The sequence below is a fragment of the Salmo salar genome, chromosome ssa10 (assembly GCF_905237065.1).
Source record: "Salmo salar chromosome ssa10, Ssal_v3.1, whole genome shotgun sequence".
NCBI classification, from domain to species: Eukaryota; Metazoa; Chordata; class Actinopteri; order Salmoniformes; family Salmonidae; genus Salmo; species Salmo salar.
In genome coordinates, this window is record NC_059451.1 from 111,085,565 (window position 1) to 111,112,936 (window position 27,372).

The 27,372-nt window shown below is 43.2% G+C and overlaps 2 protein-coding genes across 4 annotated transcripts; one reads left to right on the top strand and one right to left on the bottom strand.

Moving 5' to 3' along the window:
- Positions 1 to 112: 112 nt before the first annotated feature.
- snx20 (sorting nexin 20) lies at positions 113 to 26,731 on the top strand. Of its 2 annotated transcripts, XM_014125586.2 has the most exons (4): positions 113 to 470; positions 621 to 784; positions 1,348 to 1,836; positions 26,635 to 26,731. In XM_014125586.2, exons 1-4 carry the CDS (start codon positions 350 to 352, stop codon positions 26,641 to 26,643), a joined length of 783 nt encoding a protein of 260 aa, XP_013981061.1. In that variant the 5' UTR covers positions 113 to 349; the 3' UTR covers positions 26,644 to 26,731. The 2 variants fall into 2 exon arrangements, with proteins under 2 accessions (XP_013981061.1, XP_013981060.1); XM_014125585.2 differs by lacking the exon at positions 26,635 to 26,731 and having other exon boundaries at positions 1,348 to 2,467.
- On the bottom strand, positions 6,747 to 22,503 carry LOC106561528 (terminal nucleotidyltransferase 4B). 2 transcript variants are annotated; one of them, XM_014125584.2, is made up of 12 exons: positions 21,658 to 22,503; positions 18,185 to 18,308; positions 17,946 to 17,992; positions 17,700 to 17,829; positions 17,429 to 17,536; positions 11,408 to 11,536; positions 10,914 to 11,127; positions 10,520 to 10,646; positions 8,801 to 8,904; positions 8,547 to 8,698; positions 7,448 to 7,588; positions 6,747 to 7,318 (listed from the first exon to the last, which is right to left on the bottom strand). In XM_014125584.2, the coding sequence occupies exons 1-12, from the start codon at positions 21,984 to 21,986 to the stop codon at positions 7,130 to 7,132; spliced, it is 1,794 nt and encodes a 597-aa protein (XP_013981059.2). In that variant the 5' UTR covers positions 21,987 to 22,503; the 3' UTR covers positions 6,747 to 7,129. The 2 variants fall into 2 exon arrangements, with proteins under 2 accessions (XP_013981059.2, XP_013981058.2); XM_014125583.2 differs by having other exon boundaries at positions 6,747 to 7,321; positions 21,658 to 22,414.
- Positions 26,732 to 27,372: the final 641 nt, after the last annotated feature.

The window sequence follows — 27,372 nt, forward strand, 5'->3', positions numbered from 1 at the left end:
AAACAGACAGAAAAATACATGTATGGGGAAGTATAGAGATGGTGGTTAAGATTGGCCAAACTCATCATTACACACACCCTTCCCACCATCCCCCCACTGCACTACAGTTTCACTTCCCCATTGGTCTCTCTGCTTTCTCTTGCTTCAGTCTTGCGTGTACTACTATATATTCACACACTGCCTCTTTCTGTATTTTTCCATTTATTTTTTCAAACAGGGCATGTCAACAACCTTAGTTATACCGAGTGTGTGTTTGTATGCGCTTGTTTGTGCAGAGCAAGCAGCTGATTTCAGACTGAGTATTTCAATCATCTTCCCCAGAACTACTACTGTATGCTGACAAGCCCGGATGGCGGAGAGGGCAGTGCCACAAGAGAACACAGGGATCAATACAGGGATCCAACAGTCCAATGGTCCATACCCTGAAGCAACAGCTGAGAGCCTGGACCATGAGGATTTGCATCAACAGGGTAAGAAGCACCTGGTTGCTTTCAGTAATTTTCCTTCAAATGGTACTTTAAATAAGTAGCTAAGCAAAGCATGCGTTTGACTCTGCTTGTGTAAGCAGTAATATGACATTTTCATGTGTCTGTCTGCCTGTCTATCTACTCTGTACGTAGGTGCGTGTGTCCATGACCTGTGTCCAGGCCCCACTTCATCCTGTATGACCACCAAAGAGCTGCAGCAGCACTGGGGCGCAGTGAAGCACCGACTGAAGCCGGTCAAGCTGTTGTTTGAGATTCCGTCTGCACGCATCATAGCGCAGCACCTGTCCAAATACGTTGTGAGCTCTATTTTATGTACAGCATACAGCAACGATTGTCAACTGGCGGTCCTCAGTCCAAATTCAATTTATTTGACCCCCTCCCAAAGTTTTCTATGCCCAATTTCTAAAATTGTATCTAGGTTTTGGAAATAAAAGGCTGTAAAATTACTAGGAATTCACCTCAAAATGTTCCACTCAGAAATAGAGGCATAGGAGATTGTGTACCAATGTAATCAAGGTTGGAAATTATGTTTTTGTCAAACACAATAATCTGTTTCGGTTTGTGTCAATTTACAGAGTACAAATTATTTATAATTACTGTATGTTCCGCCCCTTGACTATCCGCTCAAGAAAAAAGCAGCGCTGAGTCTAGATGATCCCTGGCATATAGTTTAGGGCACTGAAAAACATACTTTGTGAATTCTTCACCGTATTTAGTGAGTGTTGCTGTGTTGCAGGAAAGACAATTCCATATTTATTGTCTTCTATTGGAAGATAGTCGAGTGAGTTTTAATAACAAAGTTGCAAGATATGAGGTTTTCTAAGTTAGGCGTTTGACCCAATGTTCCTGTGTTCTCCAGGTGTATCAGATCGTGTTGATCCGGTCAGGCAGCTATGACTCTAAGCGCGTGTCTGTCGAGCGTCGTTATAGCGACTTCGTCCACCTCCACCAGCAGCTCCTTGAAGAATTCAGCGAGGAGCTCGAGGAGGTCATACTTCCCCGGAAAGTCCTAACTGGAAATTTTAACCCAGAGACCATCTGGGAACGCCGCCTGGCTCTGCGGGACTACCTGGCCCAGCTCTATGCAGTCCGCTGCGTCCGACATTCCCGCCACTTCCTGGATTTCTTCACTGAGCCCGAGCAAAGACGAGCACACGGCCTGCTCCGAGCGGGGCAGTTTGGGCCAGCGGTCGCTCTACTAGAGACTGTCCTGGAGCTTCAGGACAAGATGGGAGGGTGGCAGAGTCCTGTTCTGCTAGTGCCCACGCTGTGTGCCCTCACAGTGTGCCAGAGAGACCTAGAAGAGCCGGAGACGGCGTTCACCATGGGCCAGAGGGCGCTGCCCACGGTAAGGCGCTATGGGCTGAAGCGCTACAGAGGGCCACTGCTGGAGATGATGGTGGATCTGGGATACCAGTTAGGGCGACCTGTGGCTCAGCTGCAGGAGGAGTTGGTTCAAGTTAGGGATGCAGAGAGGGGACTGGTGTCTTTTCGCTCCCTTAAGGAGTTGGTGGTGCAGGAGTTTACCTAGGCCAGATTCAGTTGAGATATGCATGCACAACTTTAAATTATCCAATGACATCAATGGGAGTTGTGCAAACACTTCAATGGGGAGAACATGTCCTTTAAAGTATAGACTTTATTCAGGAATTCTAGACCTAGCCTTCTTTCCAGGGTTGAGCGAATTCCATTTAAATTTAATCAATTCAGGAAGTAGAAATTCCAATTCAAGGGTCTTTTCAATAACATTTATGTTGGAGCACTCTTTTGAACATGTAAATGCAGACATGCCTCCCCCCCCACCCAAATATTTTCTTTCAAAACTGTATTTTAATAATAAAAGATACAACTTACATTTTCCCACTTACACCCTGAGGGTGTTAACATATATATAAGTACCAATCAAAAGTTTAGACACACCTTCTCATTGAAGGGTTTTTCTTTATTTGTACTATTTTCTACATTGTAGAGTAATAGTATAGACATCACAACTATGAAATAACACATATGGAATCATATAGTACTGCAAAAAAGTGTTAAACAAATCAAAATATATTTTATATTTAAGATTCTTCAAAGTAGCCACCCTTTACCTTGATGACAGTTTTGAACACTCCTGGCATTCTCTCAACCAGCTTCATGAAGAATGCTTTTCCAACAGTCTTGAATTAGTTCCTACATATGCTGAGCACTTGTTGGCTGCTTTTCTTCACTCTGCGGTCCAACTCATCCCAAACCATCTCAATTGGGTTGAAGTTGGAGGATTGTGGAGGCCAGGTCATCTGATCACTGTACTTCTTGGTCAAATAGCCCTTACACAGCTTGGAGGTGTGTTTTGGGTCATTGTCCTGTTGAAAATCAAATGATAGTCCCACTAAGCGCAAACCCGATGGGATGGCGTATTGCTGCAGAATGCTGTGTTAGCCATGCTGGTTAAGTGTGCCTTGAATTCTAAATAAATCACCGACAGTGTCACCAGCAAAGCACTCCCACACCATCACACCTCCTCCTCCATGCTTCACGATGGGAGCCACCCATGCGGAGATCATCCGTTCACTTACTCTGCCTCTTACAAAGACTTGGCTGTTAGAACCAAAAATCTCAAATTTGGACTCATCAGACCAAAGGACAGATTTCCACCGGTCTAATGTCCATTGCTCGTGTTTCTTGGCCCAAGGAAGTCTCTTCTTATTATTGGTGTCCTGTAGTAGTGGTGTCTTTGCATCAATTTGACCATGAAGGCCTAATTCACAGTCTCCTCTGAACAGTTGATGTTGAGATGTGTCTGTTACTTGAACTCTGTGAAGCATTTATTTGGGCTGCAATCTGAGGTGCAGTTAACTCTTAATGAACTTATCCTCTGCAGCAGAGGTAACTCTAGGTCTTCCATTCCTGTGGCGGTCCTCATGAGAGCCAGTTTCATCATAGCGCTTGACGGTTTTTGCAACTGCACTTGAAGAAACTTGAAGTTCTTGACTGACCTTCATGTCTTAAAGTAATGATGGAGTGTCGTTTCTCTTCGCTTATTTGAGCTGTTCTTGCCATGAAATGGATTGGTCTTTTACCAAATAGGGCTATCTTCTGTATACCATTCCGACCTCAAAAGCATTAACAAAGGAAGAAATCCCACAAATTAACCTGTTAATTGAAATGCATTCTTGGTGACTACCTCATGAAGATGTTTGAAAGAATGCCAACAGTGCGCAAAGCTGTCATTAAGGCAAAGGGTGGCTTCTTTGAAGAATCTCAAATATAAAATATATTTTGATTTGTTTAACACTTTTTTGGTTACTTCATGATTCCATATGTGTTATTTCATAGTTTTAATGTCTTCACTACAATGTAGAAAATAGTAAAAATAAAGAAAAACCCTTGAATGAGTAGATGTGTCTTATCTTTTGACTGGTACTATGTGTGTGTGTGTAGACAGACACAGTGTGTACACAGACACACACACTCATATATTTATACTCATTCATCTACATTCCACCAAAATAGAATTAGCTAAATGAAAAATATCTAATGTGAATAATATGAAAATACAATTAAATGAAGGGATTGTACATTTCCTGTTGAGAATTATGAGAAAAACTAAAAAAATGGACATTCAACGAAACAAAAAGGTTCAGAGCAATAAAGTAAACATGTTTTCCTATTCCATTTCAAATTGGTTGGAAAGTGACTTTGTTTTGCTTGAAATGTTGACTGGTTTTGAATTGGCATAGACATTAGGCAACGGCATCAACATACTGAATAAATATTTTTATCAAATTAAGCATTTTGTTAAATTAAGATGCATGTTAGTGGCTTGTCTGCTCGAAAAAAACAAATTCAGTGTTGAAATGAATGAGCAGTGAGCACATCAAACACATTTTCAGTGAACAAAACATTATTTACTCATCATTTGTTCTATTCTAATCGCATAGAATGAAGTTTGAAGATCTCAATGGTTCAGAGTGGTAGTACTTTACACAATAACAGCTACAGACAATGGGAAATGTCATTTATTTCACAACATCCTCTCATTGGTCCATATTATCATTTGTAAAATAACAAGCTACACTACATGACAAAGTATGTGGACACCTGCTCGTCAAACATCATGGGCATTAATATGGTGTTGGTCCCCCTTTACTGCTATAATAGCTTTCTCTCTTCTGGGAAGGCTTTCCACTAGATGTTGGAACATTGCTGCGGGGACTTGCTTCCATTCAACCACAAGCATTAGTGAGGTCGGACAATGACGTTGGGCGATTAGGCCTGGCTCGCAGACTCGTTCCAATTCATCCCAACGGTGTTTGATGGGTTTGAGGTCAGGGCTCTGTGCAGGCCAGTCAAGTTCTTCCACACCAATCTCAACAAACCATTTCTGTATGGACCTCGCTTTGTGCACGAGGGCATAAACCGTTGCCACAAAAGTTGGAAGTACAGAATCGTCTAGAATGTCATTGTATGCTGTAGCATTAAGATTTCCCTTCACTGGAACTAAGGGGACTAGCCCAAACCATGAAAAACAACCCCAGACCATTAGTCCTCTTCCACCAAACTTTACAGTTGGCACTATGCATTGGGGCTGGGAGCGTTCTCCTGGCATCCGCCAAACCCAGATTTGTCCATCGCACTGCCAGTTGGTGAAGCATGATTCATCACTCCAGAGAACGTGTTTCCACTGCGCCAGAGTCCATTGGCGGCAAGCTTTACAACACTCCAGCCGACGCTTGGCATTGTGCATAGAGATCTTAGGCTTGTGTGCGGCTCCTCGGCCATGGAACCCCATTTCATGAAGCTCCCGATGAACAGTTCTCGCGCTGACGTTGCTTCCAGAGGCAGTTTGGAACTCGGTAGTGAGTGTTGCAACCGAGGACAGACGATTTCTACGTGCTATAGCACTTGTCTGTCCTGTGAGCTTGTGTGGCCTACCACTTCGCGGCTGAGCCATTGTTGCTCCTAGACATTTCCACTTCACAATAAAAGCACTTACAGTTGGCCGGGTCAGCTCTAGCAGGGCAGAAATGTGATGAACTGACTTGTTGTAAAGGTGGCATCCTATGCCAGTTCCATGATGAAAGTCACTGAGCTCTTCAGTAAGGCCATTCAACTGCAAATGTTTGTCTATGGATGTGTGCTCGACTTTATACACCTGTCAGCAACAGATGTGGCTGAAATAGCCGAATCCACTAATTTTAAGGGGTGTCCACATATACTTTATAAACAAAAGTATCTTGAAGGTTAGAACAAATGTCTGGATACAACTGAACTGCATACAAAATGTTTTGTGAGGAGACATTTTGGGAACGTACTAAATCGAGGAGGGATGTCAAAGAGACTTGCTAACTCCAGGACAAGCAGTGGCCTAACCCTACCCTTATATGGTGGCATTTGGACAACGTAAAAAGTGCTGTCTAAACATTCAGTAACTTTTAAATAAATACAGTTACGAGCAAAAAGTTAATTATGTTCTCAATTAACATTATAACAATATATTTGTAATGTCAAAATTAGGTCCATATTCTTTTTGTGGATCTGAAAGGATTGTATGGATGAAAGCAACTTGGCAGAAGCTGCACTCAGCCTCTTTAAAAGCTAGGAGGTCCCATCACCATATTGCTTACATCTAGTCCGACCCTTTTAGATCTGTGAACGCTAAAGGGCTAAGGCCTAGACAGGAAGAGAAAGCAAAGTGTTGGACACCTCCCAGCCCAGATAAGTTAAGGAAATTGTATGACTATTAGGACACAGCCTGTGTCTGAGATATTCAGTACAAAATGTGCATCACAACCATCTCTTAAACAGGCATACGGGCTATTGCTAAGCGTTCCATGCATACCCCCTTCACATTATAGATTCATATAAATATACTACAAAAATAAATACAAACAAATACAAATCATTTTGTAATAGGCAAAATAGTTGAGTACTGATATTTTCATATTAGGAAGTTTGCAAACTACAGATATTGTCTATTCTACCAGTAGGAACATGAAACTGTTCGCCATTACGCGATTAAACAGTATTGTGAAATCATCCCCATTATGCAAGGAAACGGGTCCATTTGGGCTGTAGCAACTCAAGGATGTATTCTGCTGATGGTTGAAGTTGCCACTTAGAACCCACACTTGGCCCAGTCCACAAGAGATGGCAAATCAATATTCATTCAGCTTGTTATTTTTTTTTAATATACAATCCCTAATCATTGTAATGTTTTTCTTCCTTTCCCCACCATTTTGCCTTTTGAAAATCACAAACGAAGGAGATGACTTGCTGAAAAGCTTAAATGTTCAATGACTCGTTTTGTCAGTGCAAACACCATAATAACCATACATTTTTCCTTGTAATTTCTGCTGTAAAGTTGAATTGCCAGGAAGTAAGAGAGACCCAACTAACTGCTAGTCCAATGCACCAGGGTGTACTACCAATGCTAAAGTTCAGGCTTGACAACCTTCCTCCATATTCATATTACAGAAAGACTACGCCCTCAAGATGTGGATTGCGTCAATCTGCCCTTTCAACTGACAGAAATAGGAGAAATCTCCTTCCAACTTGGCTTAAAAAATATCACTACCAAAAGCCCTGGTAAGATTGCCTCGATCCTTTCGTTTCAGCAGCAGAGAGTGGAGTTGAGTTCCGTGACATAGCGCCCCCTATCTACAGAGGTCCTGCACTGCAGGTTTACATTGGTGCTTTGGCTGGGGTTTCCTCCTCCTGCCAGGACAGCTCTGCTTTCTGTCTCGGTGGCTCCTGCTGTTGCTGCCTGATGACTGTCCTGTTCCTGTGCTTGGCTGTTTGTTAGCATGGCTGTTCTGACAAGACGTCAAACTCGCTCTGTCCACCTGCTGCCAGGAAAACATATAGGATCAGATTCACTTTATTGTCCCATTTTTCCTTGGAACAACATTTAGTGTGACATAATTTGATGTGTGGTAATTTAACACTAAAACTTGTCTGTTATAGTCACCTACCTTGCTCTTGTTCGACTGGCTTACGCGGCTGCTGGAAGAGAAACTTGTATCCCTGTGATTGGTCAATCCAGCACTGGGTGCAGATGAGCCTCGCCTACCCCGCGTCGTAGTCACCGGTTTACAGTGGATTCCGTCCGAATCCTGGAGGGATCATAGCAACCAATCAAGCGAGGGCAAAATATTATTTAACGACAGGCATCTCAATGTTTTAACGCATGAAAGGGTAGATTACCTAAGGGACCTTTCTTTTTATTTACCCCGTTTTCTACCAATTTCGTGGTATCCAATTGGTAGTTACAGTCTTGTCTCATCGCGTACGGACTCGGAGAGGCGAAGGTCGAGAGCCGTGCGTCCTCCGAAACACAACCCAACCAAGCCGCACTGCTTTTGACAATGGCCACTTAATCCAGAACCAATGTGTCGGTGGAAACACCGTACACCTGGCGACAGGAGTCGCTAGAGCGCGATGGGACAAGGACATCCCTGTCGGCCAAACCCTCCCCTAACCCGGACGGGCCAATTGTACGCCGCCCCATGGGTCTCCCAGTCACGGCCAGCTGCAACAGAGCCTGGACTCGAACCCAGAATCTCTAGTGGCACAGCCTTAGGAGCCTCTTGAGTGGCACAGTGGTCTAAGGGACCTTTCTGATAGATGAAATATTTTAGAGCTTTAAATCACAGGTGCGAATGAAAGGGCAACACTGGGGCTGTAGTTATCAAGCGTCTCAGATCTACACGCCAGAGTATCACTTGATACATACAGTGCATTCGTAAAATATTCAGACCCCTTGACTTTTACCACATTTTGTTATGTTGCAGCCTTGTTTTAAAATGTATTACATCGTTTTTTTAATTATGTAAATAAGATATTTAACTTTTTTTAATACATTTGCAACATTTTCTAAAACCTGTTTTCACTTTGTCATTATTGTGTATAGATTGATGAGGAAAATATTTTATTTTATAAATTTTAGAATAAGGCAGTAACGTAACAAAATGTGGGAAAAGTCAAGGGGTCTGAATACTTTCCGAGGAGCAAAGTGTGTGGAGAGGAGCAAAGTGTGTGGAGAGAACACGCTCTGTTTCACAAGGCACTCACAGCATCACTGGAGCTAGCTGATGAAGACTGTGGCGAGGAGAATGACGAAGAGGGGGGAGGAGAGGAGGAGCTGTGGGACTCTGCCCCTTCCTCAGAGAGATTGTTGATGCATTCCTCCATCTCCTGAAGCTCCACCAGCAACGTGACATTACCTGTGACATCGTAGAGGAATGGAAAAAAATGTGGGGTTCGACAATTTTATACTGTTTTGATATAGTGCTATAATTGGGCTCTAAAATGTCTCCTCTCCTTACCTTTTAAGGTCAGGGAGTTCAGTGATAGGGCAGCCCACTTCATGGTGATCCAGTCTCTGTATTCAGCAACTTCCTGGGTCACCCGGATGATTCTGCCCAGTATACTGCAGGACACACAATCATTTATATTACTACACGTTGGAACAGTGGACACAATATTTTTTTCTCCACTTAATATTGTTGAAAATATACAGTGCATTCGGGAAAGTATTCAGACCCCTCGACTTTTTCCACATTTTGTTACCTTACAGCCTTATCTAAAAGGGATTAAATGATTCCCCCCCCCCAATCTACACACAATACCCCATAATGACAAAGCAAAATCAGGTTTAGAATTTATTTTGCAAATGTATTATAAATAAAAAAAAACTTAAATATGATATTCATCTAAGTATTCAGTACTTTGTTGCAGCACCTTTGGCATTGATTACAGCCTTGAGTCTTCTTGGGTATGATGTTACAAGCTTGGCACACCTGTATTTGGGGAGTTTCTCCCATTTCTCTCTGCAGATCCTCTCAAGCTCTGTCAGGTTGGATGGGGAGCGTCACTGCACAGCTATTTTCAGGTCTCTCCAGAGATGTCTGATAGGGTTCAAGTCAGGCCTCTGTCCTTGAGTGGCCTAGCCATTCAGAGACTTGTCCCAAAGCCATTCCCATGTTGTCTTGGCTGTGTGCCTAGGGTCATTGTCCTGTTGGAAGGTGAAACTTCCTTCATCTTTCCCTCGATCCTGACTTGTCTCCCAGTCCCTGAAAAACATCCCCACAGCATGATGCTGTCACCACCATGCTTCACTGTAGGGATGGTGCCAGGTTTCCTCCAGACATGACGCTTGGCATTCAGGCCAAAGAGTTCAGTCTTGGTTTCATCAGACCAGAGAATCTGGTTTCTCATGGTCTGAGAGTCTTTAGGTGCCTTTTGGCAAACTCCAAGTGGGCTGTCATGTGCCTTTTACTGAGGAGTGGCTTCGTCTGGCTGCTCTACCATAAAGGCCTGTGCTGTCTTTCTGGAAGGTTCTTCCATCTCCACGGAGGAACTCTGGAGCTCTTTCAGAGTGACCATCGGGTTATTGGTCACCTCCTGCCAGTTCTAGGAAGAGTCTTGGTGGTTCCAAACTTCTTCCATTTAAGAATGATGGAGGCCACTGTGTTATTGGGGACCTTCAATGCTGCAGAAATGTTTTGGTACCCTTCCCCAGATCTCTGCCTCAACACAATCCTGTCTCGGAGCTCTACAGACAATTCCTTCAACCTCATGGCTTGGTTTTTGCTCTGACATGCACTGTCAACTGTGGGACCTTATATAAACAGGTGTGTGCCTTTCCAAATCATGTCCAATCAATTGAATTTACCACAGGTGGACTCCAATCAAGTTGTAGAAACATCTCAAGGATGAGCAATGGAAACAGGATGCACCTGAGCTCAATTTAGAGTCTCATAGCAAAGGGTCTGAATACTTAAGTAAATACATTTTTGTTAGATAGATATCCATCTATATACATACACACACGTGTAGATTGATGAGGGGAAAACAATTTTTAAAATCCATTTTAGAATAAGGCTGTAACGTAACAAAATGTGGAAAAAGTTAAGGTGTCTGAATACTTTCCCGAATGCACTGTATTGTTCAAAGTTCCATTCTTGGCAGTCAGCTCCAGCGAACCCATCACTCACAATTATGTGACTGTAACCCTCCCCATGTGTCCCAGCCCTGCCCAGTACCTCTCGCCGTGGTTGTTGAGATGGTACTTAGCGATGGGCGACACAGCATGGCTCAGCACCATGAAGGCATAGTCAAACACCTGCTTCACCTGCATGGCCCCGTATGAGCTACGGCCCACATCATTACCTGGACAACACAGGACAGACACCAAACTCTCAAGGTCAGGTACAAGCTTAGACTTGGCAGGTGCTTATTGCAGGAGTTCTCAAACATCATCTCAATAAAACAACTGCATCTGATGTTTTATTTATGGCAGAAGTCAGAAGCACAAGCCACTACATTGAATGTGTAATTTTCAGAGATGCATCATATAGGTAGCTAGCTACCAACCATACTGTAACCAGTGTATGTAGTAAGGAGTCTTAAACTACAAAGGTGTGGACCCGGGCTCACCTGGCTGCAGTGGGTCTTCGATGTACAGCAGGGAAGGTCTGTATCCATCCAGCATGCTCTTCTGGATCTCGTCTTTGGAGAGGTAGCAGCCCCCGTCCTTGATCCGGATCCCCGTCTTCAGGTAGTTAAAATGGCGGCCGTACAGCTCAAAGAACTCTATGAGTAGGACACCAGTGTTGGCGTTGGGACTGCAGGCGTTCTCCCTGCTATGGAGCTGAAACACACACACTCTATTGTCTATTACTTGCTTCCATCTTAAGAACACGTAGCAGTAAGAACACTATGCTGCTGGTGACAAATCCAATTTGCCCTTGGGGATCAATAAAGTTTATTCAATGGTACAAAATGTATATCTCCTCACACCAGGTACGGAAGCACAGGATACTCTCAATGGTTGAGGAAAGGCCGGACAAATGCATCATATAATAATTTAATTAGAATACTAGATTGAGAGTATAATGATAATAATACCAGGATGACGGGCACCGACCCACCTGTAAGAAGCTGACAGCGACGAGGAAGAGGCAGTAGGAACTGATGCCTCCTGTAAACACTTCATTCATGTCTCTTTGTAATAAGAACTGCTTCAGGACTAGCACCAGGTATGGAAGCACAGGATATTTCTGAGGAGAAACAGATGGGGAGAGAACTTTAGAGAACAGTAGTTCACACTATGAGGATTGTGCCTAAATTCAGATGACGCTCAATCATTAGAAAGAAAACACACACACACACACACACAGATAAGCTAAATGCCTTCCATGCTCATTTTGAGGCATGTAACACTGAACCATGCATGAGAGCACCAGCTGTTCCGGAAGACTTTCTGATCAAGCTCTACGTAGCGGATGCAAGACCTTTAAACAGGTTAATATTCAAAGCCGCAGAGCCAGATGGATTACCAGGACACGTACTCAGCGCATGCACTGACATGATGAACCTCTCCCTGTCCCTGTCTGGAATACCTACATGTTTCAAGCAGACTGGCATAGTCCCTGTGCCCAAGAATGCCAAGTTAACCTGTCTAAATGACTAAATGACTAATCGGCTCGTAACACTCACATCTGTAGCCATGAAATGCCTTGGAAGGCTGGTCATGGCTCACATCAACACCATCAGACACCCTGGACCCACTCCAATTCGCATACCGCCCCAACAGATCCCCCAGATGACGTTCTCTCTATTGCACTCAACTGCCCTCTCCCACCTGGACAAAACTAACATCTATGTGAAAATGATGTTACATTTACATTTTAGTCAATTAGCAGACGCTCTTATCCAGAGCGACTTACAGTAGTGAATGCATACATTTCATGCATTTTTTTTTTGTACTGGCCCCCCGTGGGAATCGAACCCACAACCCTGGCGTTGCACACACCATGCTGGCGTTGCAAACACCATGCTCTACCAACTGAGCCACTGTTCATTGACTACAGCTCAACATTCAACACCATAGTGCCCTCCAAGGTCATCACTAAGCTAAGGACCCTGGGACTGAACACCTCCCTCTGCAACTGGATCCTGGACTTCCTGACAGGCCTCCCCAGGTGGTGAGAGTAGGCAACAACACATCCGCCACGCTGACCTTCAACACCGGGGCCCCTCAAGGGTGCATGCAAAGTCCCCTCATGTACTCCTTGTTCACCCATGACTGAGTGGCCACGCACGAATCCAACACCATCATTAATATTGCTGACGACACGACAGTAGTAGGACTGATCACCGACGACGATGAGACAGCCTTTAGGGAGGTGGTCAGAACCTCTCAACATCAGCAAGACAAAGGGAGCAGATCGTGGACTACAGGAAACGGAGGGCCGAGCACACCCCCATTCACATTGACGGCGCTTTAGAGGAGCGGGTCGAGAGCTTCAAGTTCCTCGGTGTCCACATCACTAAGGATCTATCACGGTCCACACACACCAACACCAGTCCTGAAGAGGGCACGACAACGCCTCATCCCCTTCAGGAGGCTGAAAAGATTTTTGCATGAGCCATCAGTTCCTCAAAAGGTTCTACAGCTGCACCATTGATAGTATCTTGACTAGCTGCAATACCGCTTGGTATGGCAACTGCTTGGCATACGACCGCAAGGTGTTAGAGGGTAGTGTGTACGGCCCAGGGTTTCCGTTAAGCGGCTTTTGTCCGATAAAACATTTAAAAGCTGATGAATACAACTGGCACCGGCAAATTGGAAGAAGAAGAAAAAATCCCATTGCGAAATAATGCTTTTTAGCCTATTCATTGATGGAAATACATTTGACTGGTCATGCTTATTGGTCTATAGGTTAATTTGCGTAATTTTGTAGAATTAAATTGCCGCAGATATACAGATACAGAGCCTTTGAGAGGAGATTCTGTCAGACTGCGCGAGAGCCGCTGCAGCAACATCTTGTGGTGCTTTCAAGACAACTGGGAACTCAGAGAAATATGAGGTCAAATTATAACGTCAGTGATCTTCAGCTTGTAAAGTCAGAGCTCTAGAAAGGGTCCCGAGTTCCCAAATTGGAATTCCGAGTTGGCCAAACCCTCCCCTAACCCTGACAAAACTGGGCCAATTGTGTGCCGCCTCATGGGTCTCCCAGTCGCGGCCGCAACACAGCCCGGTATCTAAACCCGGGTCTGTAGTGACGCCTCTAGCACTGCAATGCCTTAGACGGCTGCCCCACTCGGGAGGCCTGTGCAGTGCCCTTTTGACAACAGTGTTTTCCCCTAAGTGCATTAGGGAATAAACATTCGCATGTAGCCTACTGCCTTGTGCACATTGCTGTACTCATAAATGTGAAGAAACAAATGTTTATCAACATTTTAAGCTAAACGTTCTGATCTCTTGCATCACTCATTGCTTTTTTACAAAAACAGATCATGTATCCATGGCCTACTGGTTGTATGAATTTAGGATCTATCGTTCCACAACTGTCTCAGAGTATGTTTGGAATAGGCTATTTCTTTCTTGACAAGCTGACCAATTGAATATGTAGCCTAAACTTTTCTACTATAGTAGATTGACATAGGCTAGCGATTTTTCTGTTCGTTAATCGTCTTGTTGGCTGAGGAAAAGTAAATGTGGACAGTTATTCTAACATGTTCAAAGTGACATCAGAATTCGGTAAGAAGGACCGGATATCGTTGCATCCTCGACTTGCATGTTGTATTAATATGAATTACCATAAATGTGATTTGTCATTCTGAGCACCGTGGGTGGACACCCTAATCAGGTAACCCACCTAATGCATATGGATCCGGTAAATCTAAATTTTGCTGGTAAAATGTCCGGCACCACCTTTTTCTAACGGAAACCCTGGTACAGCCCAGTACGTCACTGTCAAGGACTCCAGCTACCTTAGTCATAGACTGTTCCTTTTCCTACCGCATGGCAAGTGGTACCGATGCACCAAATCTGGAACCAACAGGACCCTGAACATATTCTACCCCAAAGCCAGAAGACTGGCAAATATACTGAACAAAAATATAAAATGCAACAAGTTCAAAGATTTTACTGAGTTACAGTTCATATGAGGAAATCAGTCAATTGAAATAAATAAATTAGGCCCTAATCTATGGATTTCACATGACTGGGAATAGAGATATGCATCGGTTGGTCACAGATACCTTAAAAAAAAAAAATGGGCCTCAGGATCTTGTCAAGGCATTTCTGTGCATTCAAATTGCCATCGACAAAATGCAATTGTGTTCGTTGTCCGTAACTTATGCCTGCCCATACCATAACCTCAACATGGGACACTCCATTTACAACTTTGACATCAGCAAACCGCTCGCCCACAGGACGCCATACACGTGGGTCTGCGGTTGGGAGGCCGGTTGGATATACTGCCAAATTCTCTAAAATGACATTGGAGGCAGCTTATGGTAGATAAATTAACATGACATTCTCTGATGGACATTCCTGCAGTCAGCAGGCCAATTGCACGCTCCCTCAAACGTTTAGACATCTGTGGCATTATGCTGTGTGATAAAAGTGCACATTTTACAGTGGCCTTTCACTGTCCGCAGCACAAGGTGGATCTGTGTAATGATCATGCTGTTTAATCAGCTTCTTGATATGCCACACCTGTCAAGCGGATGGATTATCTTGTCAAAAGAGAAATGCTCACTAACAGGGATGTAAACAAATTTGTTTAGAGAAATAAGCTTTGTGTGTATGGAACATTTCTGGGATCTTTTATTTCAGCTCATGAAACCAACACTTTACATGTTGCATTTATATTTTTGTTCAGTGTAGTAAGTCCGGGTAGCCATTTGGTTAACTATCGACATTGACCGTTATTGCACTAACTTTTTTGACTCACACGCTGCTGCTACTGTTTATCTATCCTGTTGCCTAGTCACTTTATTCCTAGTTATATGTACATATCTACCTCAATTACCTCATACCCCTGCACAACTCAGTACTGGTACCCTTCGTACAGTGCCTTGCAAAAGTATTAATCCCCTTTGCATTTTTCCTATTTTGTTGCATTACAACCAGTAATTTCAATGGATTTTCATTTGGATTTCATGGACATACACAAAATAGTCCAAATTGGTGAAGTGAAAAAAATTACTTGTTTCAAAAAATTTGAAAAAAAAGTGGTGCGTGCATATGTATTCACCCCCTTTGCTATGAAGCACCTAAATAAGATCTGGTGCAACCAATTACCTTCACAAGTCACATAATTAGTTAAATAAAGTCCACCTGTGGGCAATCTAAGTGTCACATGATCTCAGTATTTTATATATACACACACACACACACACACACACACACACACACACACACACACACACACACCTGTTCTGAAAGGCCCCAGAGTCTGCAACACCAAGCAAGTGGCACCATGAAGACCAAGGAGCTCTCCAAACAGGTCAGGGACAAAGTTATGGAGAAGTACAGATCAGGGTTGGGTTATAAAAAAAAATATCAGAAACTTTGAACATCCCAGCGAGCACACTTAAATCCATTATTAAAAAAATTGAAAGAATATGGCACCACAACAAACCTGCCAAGAGAGGGCCGCCCACCAAAACTCACACACCAGGTATGGAGGGCATTAATCAGAGAGGCAACAAGGAGACCAAAGAGAACCCTGAAGGAGGTGCAAAGCTCCACAGCGGAGATTGGAGTATCTGCCCATAGGACCACTTTAAACCGTACACTCCACCGAGCTGGGCTTTACAGAAGAGTGGCCAGAAAAAAGCCATTGCATAAAGAAAAAAATAAGCAAACATGTTTGGTGTTTGCCAAAAGGCAGGTGGGAGACTCCCCAAACATACAGAAGAAGGTACTCTGGTCAGATGAGACTAAAATAGAGCTTTTTGGCCATCAAGGAAAACACCTGGTCTGGCACAAACCCAACACCTCTCATCACCCCGAGAAGACCAAGCATGGTGGTAGCAGCATCATGCTGTGGGGATGTTTTTCCCCATTGGCAGGGACTGGGAAACTGGTCAGAATTGAAGGAATGATGGATGGCGCTAAATACAAGGAAATTCTTGAGGGAAACCTGTTTCAGTCTTCCAGAGATTTGAGACTGGGACGGAGGTTCACCTTCCAGCAGGACAATGGCCCTAAGCATACTGCTAAAAGCAACACTCGAGTGGTTTAAGGGGAAACACTAAATGTCTTGGAATTGCCTAGTCAAACCCCAGACCTCAATCCAATTGAGAATCTGTGGTATGACTTAAAGATTGCTGTACACCAGCGGAACCCATCCAACTTGAAGGAGCTGGAGCAGTTTTGCCTTGAATGGGCAAAAATCCCAGTGGCTAGATGTGCCAAGCTTAGAGACATACCACAAGAGACTAATAGGCTGACCACACCGCTCGCGTAGCGTGCACGACAAATTAGCTAGCAACAGCATGCTAGCTAAATAGGACAAATTAGCTAACAAGTGCAAGCTAACTAGCTAAATTGCCATAAATGTTTAATGCTTTTCGACCTGTTCCCAAATTAATGTAATTGGTTCAGAGTTTGTGTCGTGATCGCGTTTGGTGTAGGGGGACAAAATAAATGTATGCACTGCTGGCGCACGCGTGCAGCCGGTTTGGGTTCCGTGTTACAGTTGTAATTGCTGCAAAAGGTGGCTCTACAAAGTATCGGCTTTGGGGGGTGAATAGTTATGCACGCTCAATTTCATTTTTTTTTGGTCTTATTTCTTGTTTGTTTCACAATAAATAAATAAAAATTGCATCTTCAAAGTGGTAGGCATGTTGTGTAAATCAAATGATACAAACCCCCCCCAAAATCAATTTTAATTCCAGGTTGTAAGGCAACAAAATAGGAAAAATGCCAAGGGGGATGAATACTTTCACAAGCCACTGTATATAACCAAGTTATCTTTACACATTGTGTATTTATTATTATATGTTATTACTTTTCTATTATTTCTCAATTTTCTGTCTCTGCATTGTTGGGAAAGGCCAGTAAGTAAGTATTTCACTAATAGTCTAAATCTTTTCTTTACGAAGCATGTGACAAATACATTTTGATTTGACACACACAGGGAGCATTGTACCTTTTTATAATCTTTGATGAGGGCAGCAGCTTTGACGGCATTCTTCATGTTGAAACTGATGTCAACTTTGACCTCCGTGAGAGAGTCTGTCAGTTTGATGATTGGCACCTAAAGACCAGACAAGATCAGATTTGACTGGCATACAGACACCGATAATTCCCTGTGCAGAATTATGTTCACAACACACACACACACACACACACACACACACACACACCCTTAACAAGGCTTCCCTCCACAGACAGACACACAAAACACACACTACCCATACCGTGGCCTTGTCCAGAACTTTGACAGAATTCTCCTCCACCACTTTGTGTTTCCTCAGCGCCTCTTCTAACCTCCACAGAGGGAGGGTGTCTCCTTCCCTGAACTTCACAAACACCACCAGGTCAATGTCACTGCAACATCAATACAAAGAATCACATTATATTCCTCCTTGGCGTAAGTTGGTGATAATAAAGGTTATGAATACTTTTTCAGTAAGGAAAGGACTTGAAATTCAACGACAGGTTACCTGGTGGGTAGATAGAGACCCGTGCTGAAACTTCCAAATACTTGAACCTGCAAAGCAAGTTCACACCATGAGTAATGAGATTGCATATAAAACTCCATGACAGCAATGATAAGCTATAATATTATCATATCGGTATGCATGCTAATAAGAATTACTACACCATTTCAATTTCAGTAAATAACTACACAAGGAAGTCAATGGCTTTACATCTCCGACTACAGTGAAGGTGATTGACTTACGTCAGCAGTGGGCCAAAGGTCCTTAATGACCCTCTCTATCCTCTCCACCACCTCCCTCCTCATCTTCTCCTCCTCCGGCCGCGGAGACATGTAGGCATAGAAGTCCTGGATCTCCTCATGGAGCCTGCAGAGTCAGAGACACACCGTGGTTAGAATGTGTTCTAGAACACGTTTGAAATACTTCAATAGTAATGCAGTCAGGGGTTCCCTGGTAGATTTGACACTTGAAACATGGATTCATTAAATGTCTTTATATCAAGTTTCAAGCTTATTAACAAACAAGCAGGCTAAATACCTATTACATTTAATGTTTTCTGTTATAGCAAACTAATCACATAGCACTACAGTGTGTAGACCAGAAGTGGCCTTCAGTCTGCCAGTGTACTATGTAGCCTGTGATTACTGAGCAGGAAGTTACTTTAAATACACTAGTGGGTAAGTATGCAACTATACTAATGAGCAGCAGTGTGTATTCCCAGGAGGACATGACATGTGCCAGCCCAGCCAGCTGCTTTTCAATATGCAATTCGGTAATAAAGTGCTTTAGAATAACCCTCAATGGCGCATGGGACAAGGCTATCTGCGGCATCACACTAGGCTTTAAATACAGTAGAGGAGGAGATAAGATTCAAATGAATGTTTCTGCATGTACAGGTCTCAGTGCAGTGGTGGGTTTAACTGAAAACTCATAGTATAGGCCCTCTGCCATTGTGATAGTTTTGGGTATAGGCCCCATTTCTGATTCTGAAACTATATAGTATAGCTATGAAACACCTGTAATTCATGGAGCCCACACTATTATAAAATCTTACATTGAAAATGTAGGAATACACACCTTACACTGACTAACACAGATACCATCATCTTCTCAGTATGTCAAGTAAGAAGGGGTGTGTGGACCAGATGAGGCATTGGAATGTAGCAGAACTGGTCTAGCCTTGTGTGGCGCCAGTTCAGATCTACCCGGTCAGATTCTGAAGAAGAAAACTAATGAGAGGATAACACCGTGGACCCCTACTCTTTCAACTCACATGAGCCCAAATGTGTCTATGCACTAGCCTTTTGATAAGACTGCTCATATTCTAACCAACTGCTGCTGAACAGAAATATGAAGTTCAGGGAAAGTCATCTTTATCAATGATGAGCTAGAAAATACATTGCCTGGCTACCCACACTCTTTGCTCCAGCCAAACACTACGCCACACCCACAGACTTTAGTTTCTTCTCAAAAGACAGAGCAGTGGAAGAATTTAGTTTGCCGTCTTTACCTGGCCGGCTCCCCTCTCTTCACTGGGATTCTCTAACTCTGACCCTATTACGGGGGCTAAGACACTGGCTTGCTAGTGCCGTCCCTAGGAGTGGTGTATAACGTCTAGCCAGGCTTTTTTCGCTATACTCGACTTGAGTCAATTACATTATCTTCCTGTCCAGACTTGGATGGGGTTATATCCTGCCACTGTCCCCCAACCTCCCGTCTCAGTCCCCAGTATCTACAGTGCCTTCGGAAAGTATTCAGACCCCTTGACTTTTTCCATTGTTAGGTTACAGCCTTATTCTAAAATTAATTAAAATAGTTTTTTCCCCCTCAATCTACACACAATAGCCAATAATGACAAAACAAAAAAACGGGTTTTTTTGTGTTTAAAAAAAAATTACAACTAGAAATCTCACATTTACATAACTATTCAGACCCTTAACTCAGTAATTTGTTGAAGCACTTTTGGCAGCAATTACAGCCTCGAGTCTTCTTGGGTATGACGCTACAAGCTTGGCACACCTGTATTTGGGGAGTTTCTCCCATCAAGGTCTGAGAGTCTTTAGGTGCCTTTTGCCAAACTCCACGTGGGCTGTCATGTGCCTTTTACAAAGGAGTGACATCCGGCTGGCCACTACCATAAAGGTCTGATTGGGGGAGTGCTGTAGAGATGGTTGTCCTTCTGGAAGGTTCTCCCATCGCCACAGAGGAACTCAAGCTATGTCAGAGTGACCATCAGGTTCTTGGTCACCTCCCTGACCAAGGCCCTTCTCCCCCGATTGCTCAGTTTGGCCAGGAGGCCAGTTCCAAGAAGAGTCTTGGTGGTTCCAAACTTCTTGCATTTAAGAATGATGGAGGCCACTGTTCTTGGAGATCTTCAACGCTGCATAATTTTTTTGGTGCCTTGAATTTACCACAGGTGGTCTCCAATTAAGTTGTAGAAACATCTCAAGGATGATCAATCAAAACAGGATGCACCTGAGCTCAATTTCAAGTCTCATAGCAAAGGGTCTTTTAATTTGCAAAAAAAAATCTAACAACCTGTTTTCACTTTGTCATCATTGGGTATTGTGTGTAGATTGAGGATTTTTTATTTAATACATTTTAGAATAAGGCTGCAACGTAACAAAAATGTGGGAAGAGTCAATGGGTCTAAATACTTTCCAAAGGCACTTTATGCTGCAATAGCCACTCTCTCAGGACCTGAGCACTAGGACCATGCCAAAGGACCACCTGGCTTTGCGACTCCTTGCTGTCCCAGTCCACCTAGTCGTGTTGCTGATCCAGTTTCTGCTGTTCTGCCTGTGGCTATGGAACCCTGACCTGTTCACTGGACCTGCTACCTTATCCCAGACCTGCTGTCTCAACCTCAATGCTCTGTTATGAAAACCAAACTGACATTTACTCCTGAGGTGCTGACCTGTTGCACCCTCTATAACCACTTATTATTATTTGACCCTGCTGGTCATCTATGATGAACAATCCAGCCTTAATGGCCATTTACACAATCTCCACCGGCACAGCCAGGAGAGGACTGGCCACCCCTCAGAGCCTGGTTCCTCTCTAGGTTTCTGCCTTTCTAGGGAGTTGTTCCTAGCTACTGTGCTAGTACATCTGCATTGCTTGCTCTTTGGGGTTTTAGGCTGGTAATTCTGTATGAGCACGTTGTAACGTCTGCTGATGTACAAAGGGCTTCATGAATAAAATGTTATTGACTGATTTAGTTTGAGCAGAGAGGAAGGGTCGTACCTAGTTACCACAGCCAAAAAGTAATAAATCCTGCCTATGTATACCATTTCTACTCTTAATGTGATTTTAAACCTAACCACAATGCTAACCTTAAATTAAGACCAAAAAGCTAATTTGTGTTCACATACATTTTTACGATTTAGCCACATTGGCTAGAATGGTCCCATCTGATATTTCCTCCTCGGGACTGCCTTACATTTTTGAAGACATTTATTTTCATCGTTAGAGCGGAAACTAGGTTATCTGGTCAATATAATGTATAATCTGTGGTTTGAGAGGTCACTCAGGCTAGGAAAAAAAAGAATGTAGCATCCTTCTGTATGAGAAATCATCTCATGTTGATCAATTTATCAGGTACAAATCCTTGCCAACACAGAAAAGTCCCTCCCTGTGCTCTGTAATAAATCGTCAGCCACAGTTCAAACATGACAAGTTAGAGCAGTTATGCTGCCCCAGGCATCCTCCTTACCCCAAAATCCCTGCAGCGTAGTTCCTGGTTTTCCAAGGCGTGTCCGTGTAACCAACTCTACGGCATCCAGTTTCGTCCACCGTAGAGTTGCAGCTAAAACTCAATAAACTGCGGTTAAAACCGAAAGAGCTCGCTCGGTTGTCTCCCCTCCTTCTGTTCCCAGATTCGTATTCTCTCTCTCTCCCTCTCCAGCTACCGAATGCAGTGCCACCCACAATCCCGGCACCACTACTGCCCTTCCCCACAGGATGCTGGTTGATATTTTCTTCCAATAAATCGGATAGTTGTTCTATTTTATTATCGCCTTTCGGATTAATCGTCCCTTGCATTCTCGCCTCACTGCTGCTCGTGCCACCGTCGGGTACTCCGTACTGAATCACGTTTCCCGTGCCCCCGTTCACCGATACAGTTGTACCAGGACTAGTCTTGCTGGTGGACGTGTTCGAGGCAGTAGAGTCGTGGTTCTTATGATTATTCAAACTCAAAATGCGCAGACCATGAGTCTTTATCCAAATCTTCAACCACGCGCTGTTGGCAGTGCTGAGCTGTTGGGTTGGGAACCAGGCGAATATTGGATACACGCACCCGTGCACGGCACGCTCGCTAGGTTTGCGTGACTGGCACTGTCACGATAGAGGTAGTTACGTTGATCTGCTAACGAAAGAGGAGAATTGACAAGCTCTGCGTGCAGTATATGCAGTCCAATAATGTAGATGTAAACAACAGTCTGTATTAACACGACAACAAATTCAATTGTGGAAATACAGACGTCGAGTATTTCTTAAGAACAAAACGTGACAAACTGTAGTTTTCTCCAGACACTCCATCAATGGCGGAACTGATAGTATTGCTCAAACCAAATATGATGGATATACTGACTAGATACATGTCTCTTCGCCCTAACAATGGGAGTAGATTTCCACAGAGGAACGGCGGGATGTCTAGCTCCGGCCTATTAGTAGGATTGGTGGATATATCATTATTGTTATCCTTTTTTTGAACCGCCTGTATTCAATGGAGAGAGATGCTATGCTACTAGCATCATGCCATGAATATCCATAGACATCTCGAGACAACTCCGATATTGTTTTTTCTCAAAGTTTCCGGGATGTCACGTGTCCTACCTATTATCAGTCCACTAACAACTTTAAGCATTACGAAAGTAAATTTTATTAAATAATCCTCACGTAGCCAATAAGAGATACCTTTTTATTGACCAAATTCGAAACTCCCATTCATGGCCTCCATACAAAAAAATCATTGAGGATCAACGAAAAAAAATACCTGCTGGAGGGTGGCAGACTTTCCGCCAAGTTGGGCCTTTCAATTCAATTTCAATTTAAGGGCTTTATTGGTATGTTTACATTGCCAAAGCAAGTGAAATAGATAAACAAAACTGAAATAAAATATAAAACATGTACAGTAAACATTCCACTTACTAAAGTTCCAAAATAATAAAGACATATAAAATGTCATATTATGTATATATACAGTGTTGTAAGGATGTGCAAATAGTTAAAGTACGAAAGGGAAAATAAATAAACATAAATATAGGTTGTATTTACAATGGTGTTTGTTCTTCACTGGTTGCCCTTTTCTTGTAGCAACAGGTTACAAATCTTGCTGCTGTGATGGCACACTGGTATTTCACCCAATAGATATGGGAGTTTATCAAAATTAGATTATATTTCGATTTTTTTGTTGGTCTGTGTAATCTGAGGGAAATATGTGTCTCTAATATGGTCATACATTTGGCAGGAGGTTAGGAAGTGCAGCACAGTTTCCACCTCATTTTGTGGGCAGTGTGCACATACCTTGTCTTCTCTTGAGAGCCAGGTCTTCCTTCGGCGGCCTTTCTCAATAGCAAGGCTTTGCTCACTGAGTCTGTCAAAGATTTCTTTAATTTTGGGTCAGTCACAGTGGTCAAGTATTCTGCCACGGTGTACTCTCTGTTTAGGGCCAAATAGCATTCTAGTTTCCTCAGTTTTTTGGTCAATTCTTTCCAATGTGTCAAGTAATTATCTTTTTGTTTTCTCATGGTTTGGATGGGTCTAATTGTGTTGCTGTCCTGGGGCTCTGTGGGGTCTATTTGTGTTTCTGAACAGAGCCCCAGGACCAGCTTGCTTCGGGAGCTCTTCTCCAGGATTATTTCTCTGTAGGTGTTGGCTTTGTTATGGAAGGTTTGGGAATTGCTTCCTTTTAGGTGGTTGTAGAATTTAACGGCTCTTTTCTGGATTTTGATAATTAGCGGGTATCGGCCTAATTCTGCTCTGCATGCCTTATTTGGTGTTTTACGTTGTACACGGGATATTTTAGCAGAATTCTGCATGTAGAGTCTCAATTTGGTGTTTGTCCCATTTTGTGAATTCTTGGTTGGTGAGCGGAACCCAGACCTCACAACCATAAACGGCAATGGGTTCTTTAACTGATTCAAGTATTTTTAGACAGATCCTAATTGGTATATCAAATTGTATGTTCATTTTGATGGCATTGAAGACCCTTCTTGCCTTGTCTCTCAGATCCTTCACAGCTTTGTGGAAGTTACCTGTGGTGCTGATGTTTAGGCCGAGGTATGTATAGCTTTTTTGTGTGCTCTAGGGCAATGGTGTGTAGATGGAATTTGTATTCGTGGTCCTGTGAACTGGACCTTTTTTGGAACACTACTATTTTTGTCTTACTGAGATTTACTGTCAAAGCCCAGGTCTGACAGAATCTGTGCAGAAGGTCTAGGTGTTGCTGTAGGCCCTCCTTGGTTGGGGACAGAAGCACCAGATCATCAGCAAACAGTAGACATTTGACTTCAGATTTGTTGATATATATGTTGAAGAGGGTGGGGTTTAAGCTGCATCCCTGTCTCACCGGCCCTGTGTAAAGAAATGTGTGTTTTTTGCCTATTTTTAACCGCACACTTGTTGTTTGTGTACCTGGATTTTATAATGTCGTATGTTTTTCCACCAACACCACTTTCCATCAATTTGTATAGCAGGCCCTCGTGCCAAATTGAGTCGAAAGCTTTTTTGAAATCAACAAAGCATGAAAATACATTGCCTATGTTTTGGTTTGTTTGTTTGTCAATTAAGGTGTGCAGGGTGAATACGTGGTCTGTTGTATGGTAATTTGTTAAAAAGCCAATTTGGCATTTGTTCAGTGCGTTGTTTTCACTGAGAAAATGCACAAGTCTGCTGTTAATGATAATGCAGTGGATTTTCCCAAGGTTGCTGTTGACGCATATCCCACAGTGGTTATTGGGGTCAAATCTGTCTCTACTTTTGTGGATTGGGGTGATCAGTCCTTGGTTCCAAATATTGGGGAAGATGTTAAAGTGTTTAAGTATAGCCAATTGGAATTTGTGGTCTGTATATTTTATAATTTCATTTAAGATATCATCAATGCCACAGGCTTTTTTGAGTTGGAGGGTTTGTATTTTGTCCTGTAGTTCATTACATGTAACTGAATAATCCAGTGGGTTCTGGTAGTTGATTCTAAGATTTGTATTTGATCATATATGTTTTTGTTGTTTGATTTTTGTTATAGAGCCAAAAAGATTGGACACGTGGTTTATCCATGCATCTCTGTTTTGGAAAGATAACTCTTCGTGTTGTTGTTTGTTTAGAGTTTTCCAATTTTCCCAGAAGTGCTTAGATTCTATGGATTCTTCAATTACATTGAGCTGATTTCTGATGTGCTGTTCCTTATTTTTCTGTGGTGTATTTCTGTATTGTTTTAGTGATTCACCATAGTGAAGCCGCAGGCTTAGGTTTTCTGGGTCTCCATGTTTTTGGTTGGATAGGTTTCTCAATTTCTTTCTTAGGTTTTTGCATTCTTCATCAAACCATTTGTCATTGTTGTTAATTTTCTTAGCTTGTCTGCTTGACATTTTTTCATTTGATAGGGAAGCTGAGCGGTTAAATATACTGTTTAGGTTTTCTACTGCCAGGTTTACACCTTCACTATTACAGTGAAACATTTTGTCCAGGAAATTGTCTAGAAGGGATTGAAATTGTTTTTGTGAAATTGTTTTTTGGTAGATTTCCAAACTACTCTCCTTCCATCTATATCATTTCTTAATATTATTCAGCTCATTTGGCTTTGATGCCTCATGATTGAGGCATTTCGGGCTCCCGAGTAGCGCAGTGGCCTAAGGCACTGCATCTCAGTGCTAGAGGCGTCACTACAGACACCCTGGTTCGAATGCAGGCTGTATCACAACCGGCCGTGATTGGGAGTCCCATAGAGTGGCGCATGTCGTCCGGGTTTGGCCGGTGAAGGCCATCATTGTAAATAAGAATTTGTTCTTAACTGACTTGCCTAGTTAAATAAAGGTAACATTTTTTTTTAAGTATTTTTTTTTTTAATTGAGCGACGCTCTGTTCAAGTAGAGTGTGATTTTGCTGTGATCTGATAGGGTTGTCAGTGGACTGACTGTGAACGGTCTAAAGAGACTCTGGGTTGAGGTCAGTGATAAAGTAGTCTACAGTACTACTGCCAAGAGATGAGCTATATGTGTACCTACCACAGGAGTCCCCTCGAAGCCTACCATTGACTATGTACATACTCAGCGTCCGACAGAGCTCCAGGAGTTGTGACCCGTTTTTGTTGGTTATGTTAGTTATGTCTGGGTTGGCGCCCCCCCTTGGGTTGTGCCGTGGCGGAGATCTTTGTGGGCTATACTCGGCCTTGTCTCAGGATGGTAAGTTGGTGGTTGAAGATATCCCTCTAGTGGTGTGGGGGCTGTGCTTTGGCAAAGTGGGTGGGGTTATATCCTGCCTGTTTGGCCCTATCCGGGGGTATCGTCGGGTGGGGCCACAGTGTCTCCCGACCCCTCCTGTCAGCCTCCAGTATTTATGCTGCAGTAGTTAATGTGTCGGGGGGCTAGGGTCAGTCTGTTATATCTGGAGTATTTCTCCTGTCTTATCCAGTGTCCTGTGTGAATTTAAGTATGTCCTCTCTAATTCTCTCTTTCTTTCTTTCTCTCAGAGAACCTGAGCCCTAGGACCATGGCTCTGGCCTGATGGCTCCTTGCTGTCCCCAGTCCACCTGGCCGTGCTGCTGCTCCAGTTTCAACTGTTCTGCCTGCGGCTATGGAACCCTGGCCTGTTCACCGGACGTGCTACCTGTCCCAGACCTGCTGTTTTCAACTCTCTAGAGACAGCAGGAGCGGTAGAGATACTCTGAATGATCGGCTATGAAAAGCCAACTGACATTTGCTGACCTGTTGCACCCTCGACAACCACTGTGATTATTATTATTTGACCCTGCTGGTCATCTATGAACATTTGAACATCTTGGCCATGTTCTGTTATAATCTCCACCCGGCACAGCCAGAAGAGGACTGGCCAGCCCTCATAGCCTGGTTCCTCTCTAGGTTTCTTCCTGGGTTCTGGCCTTTCTAGGGAGTTTTTCCTAGCCACTGTGCTTCTACACCTGCGTTGCTTGCTGTTTGGAGTTTTAGGCTGGGTTTCTGTACAGCACTTTGAGATATCAACTGATGTAAGGGCTTTATAAATACATTTGATTTGATGTTGTCGTAGTTGTGTCTAGGGGGGATTATGGAGGAGGGAATGTTGTCAACTCCAGATAGGTGTTTGTCCCCCTGTGTGCTGAAAGTGTCAGGTTCTTGTCCAGTTCTGGCATTTAGGTCACCACAGACTAGTACATGTCCCTGGGCCTGGAAATTGTAGGATGGTGAAGCTGTCATCGTTAAATTATGGGGAT

Bases quoted from the DNA above. Each gene is read 5' to 3' on its own strand.
- LOC106561528 (XM_014125583.2), bottom strand. From the start codon at position 21,986: ATGCAAGGGACGATTAATCCGAAAGGCGATAATAAAATAGAACAACTA. The intron at 17,830-17,945 runs GTAACCTGTCGT...TTGATGTTGCAG, and splicing joins GGTCTCTATCTACCCACCAG to TGACATTGACCTGGTGGTGT. The intron at 8,905-10,519 runs GTACTGGGCAGG...TGTGTCCTGCAG, and splicing joins CTCAACAACCACGGCGAGAG to TATACTGGGCAGAATCATCC.
- snx20 (XM_014125585.2), top strand. From the start codon at position 350: ATGGCGGAGAGGGCAGTGCCACAAGAGAACACAGGGATCAATACAGGG. The intron at 471-620 runs GTAAGAAGCACC...CTCTGTACGTAG, and splicing joins TGAGGATTTGCATCAACAGG to GTGCGTGTGTCCATGACCTG. The intron at 785-1,347 runs GTGAGCTCTATT...TGTGTTCTCCAG, and splicing joins AGCACCTGTCCAAATACGTT to GTGTATCAGATCGTGTTGAT.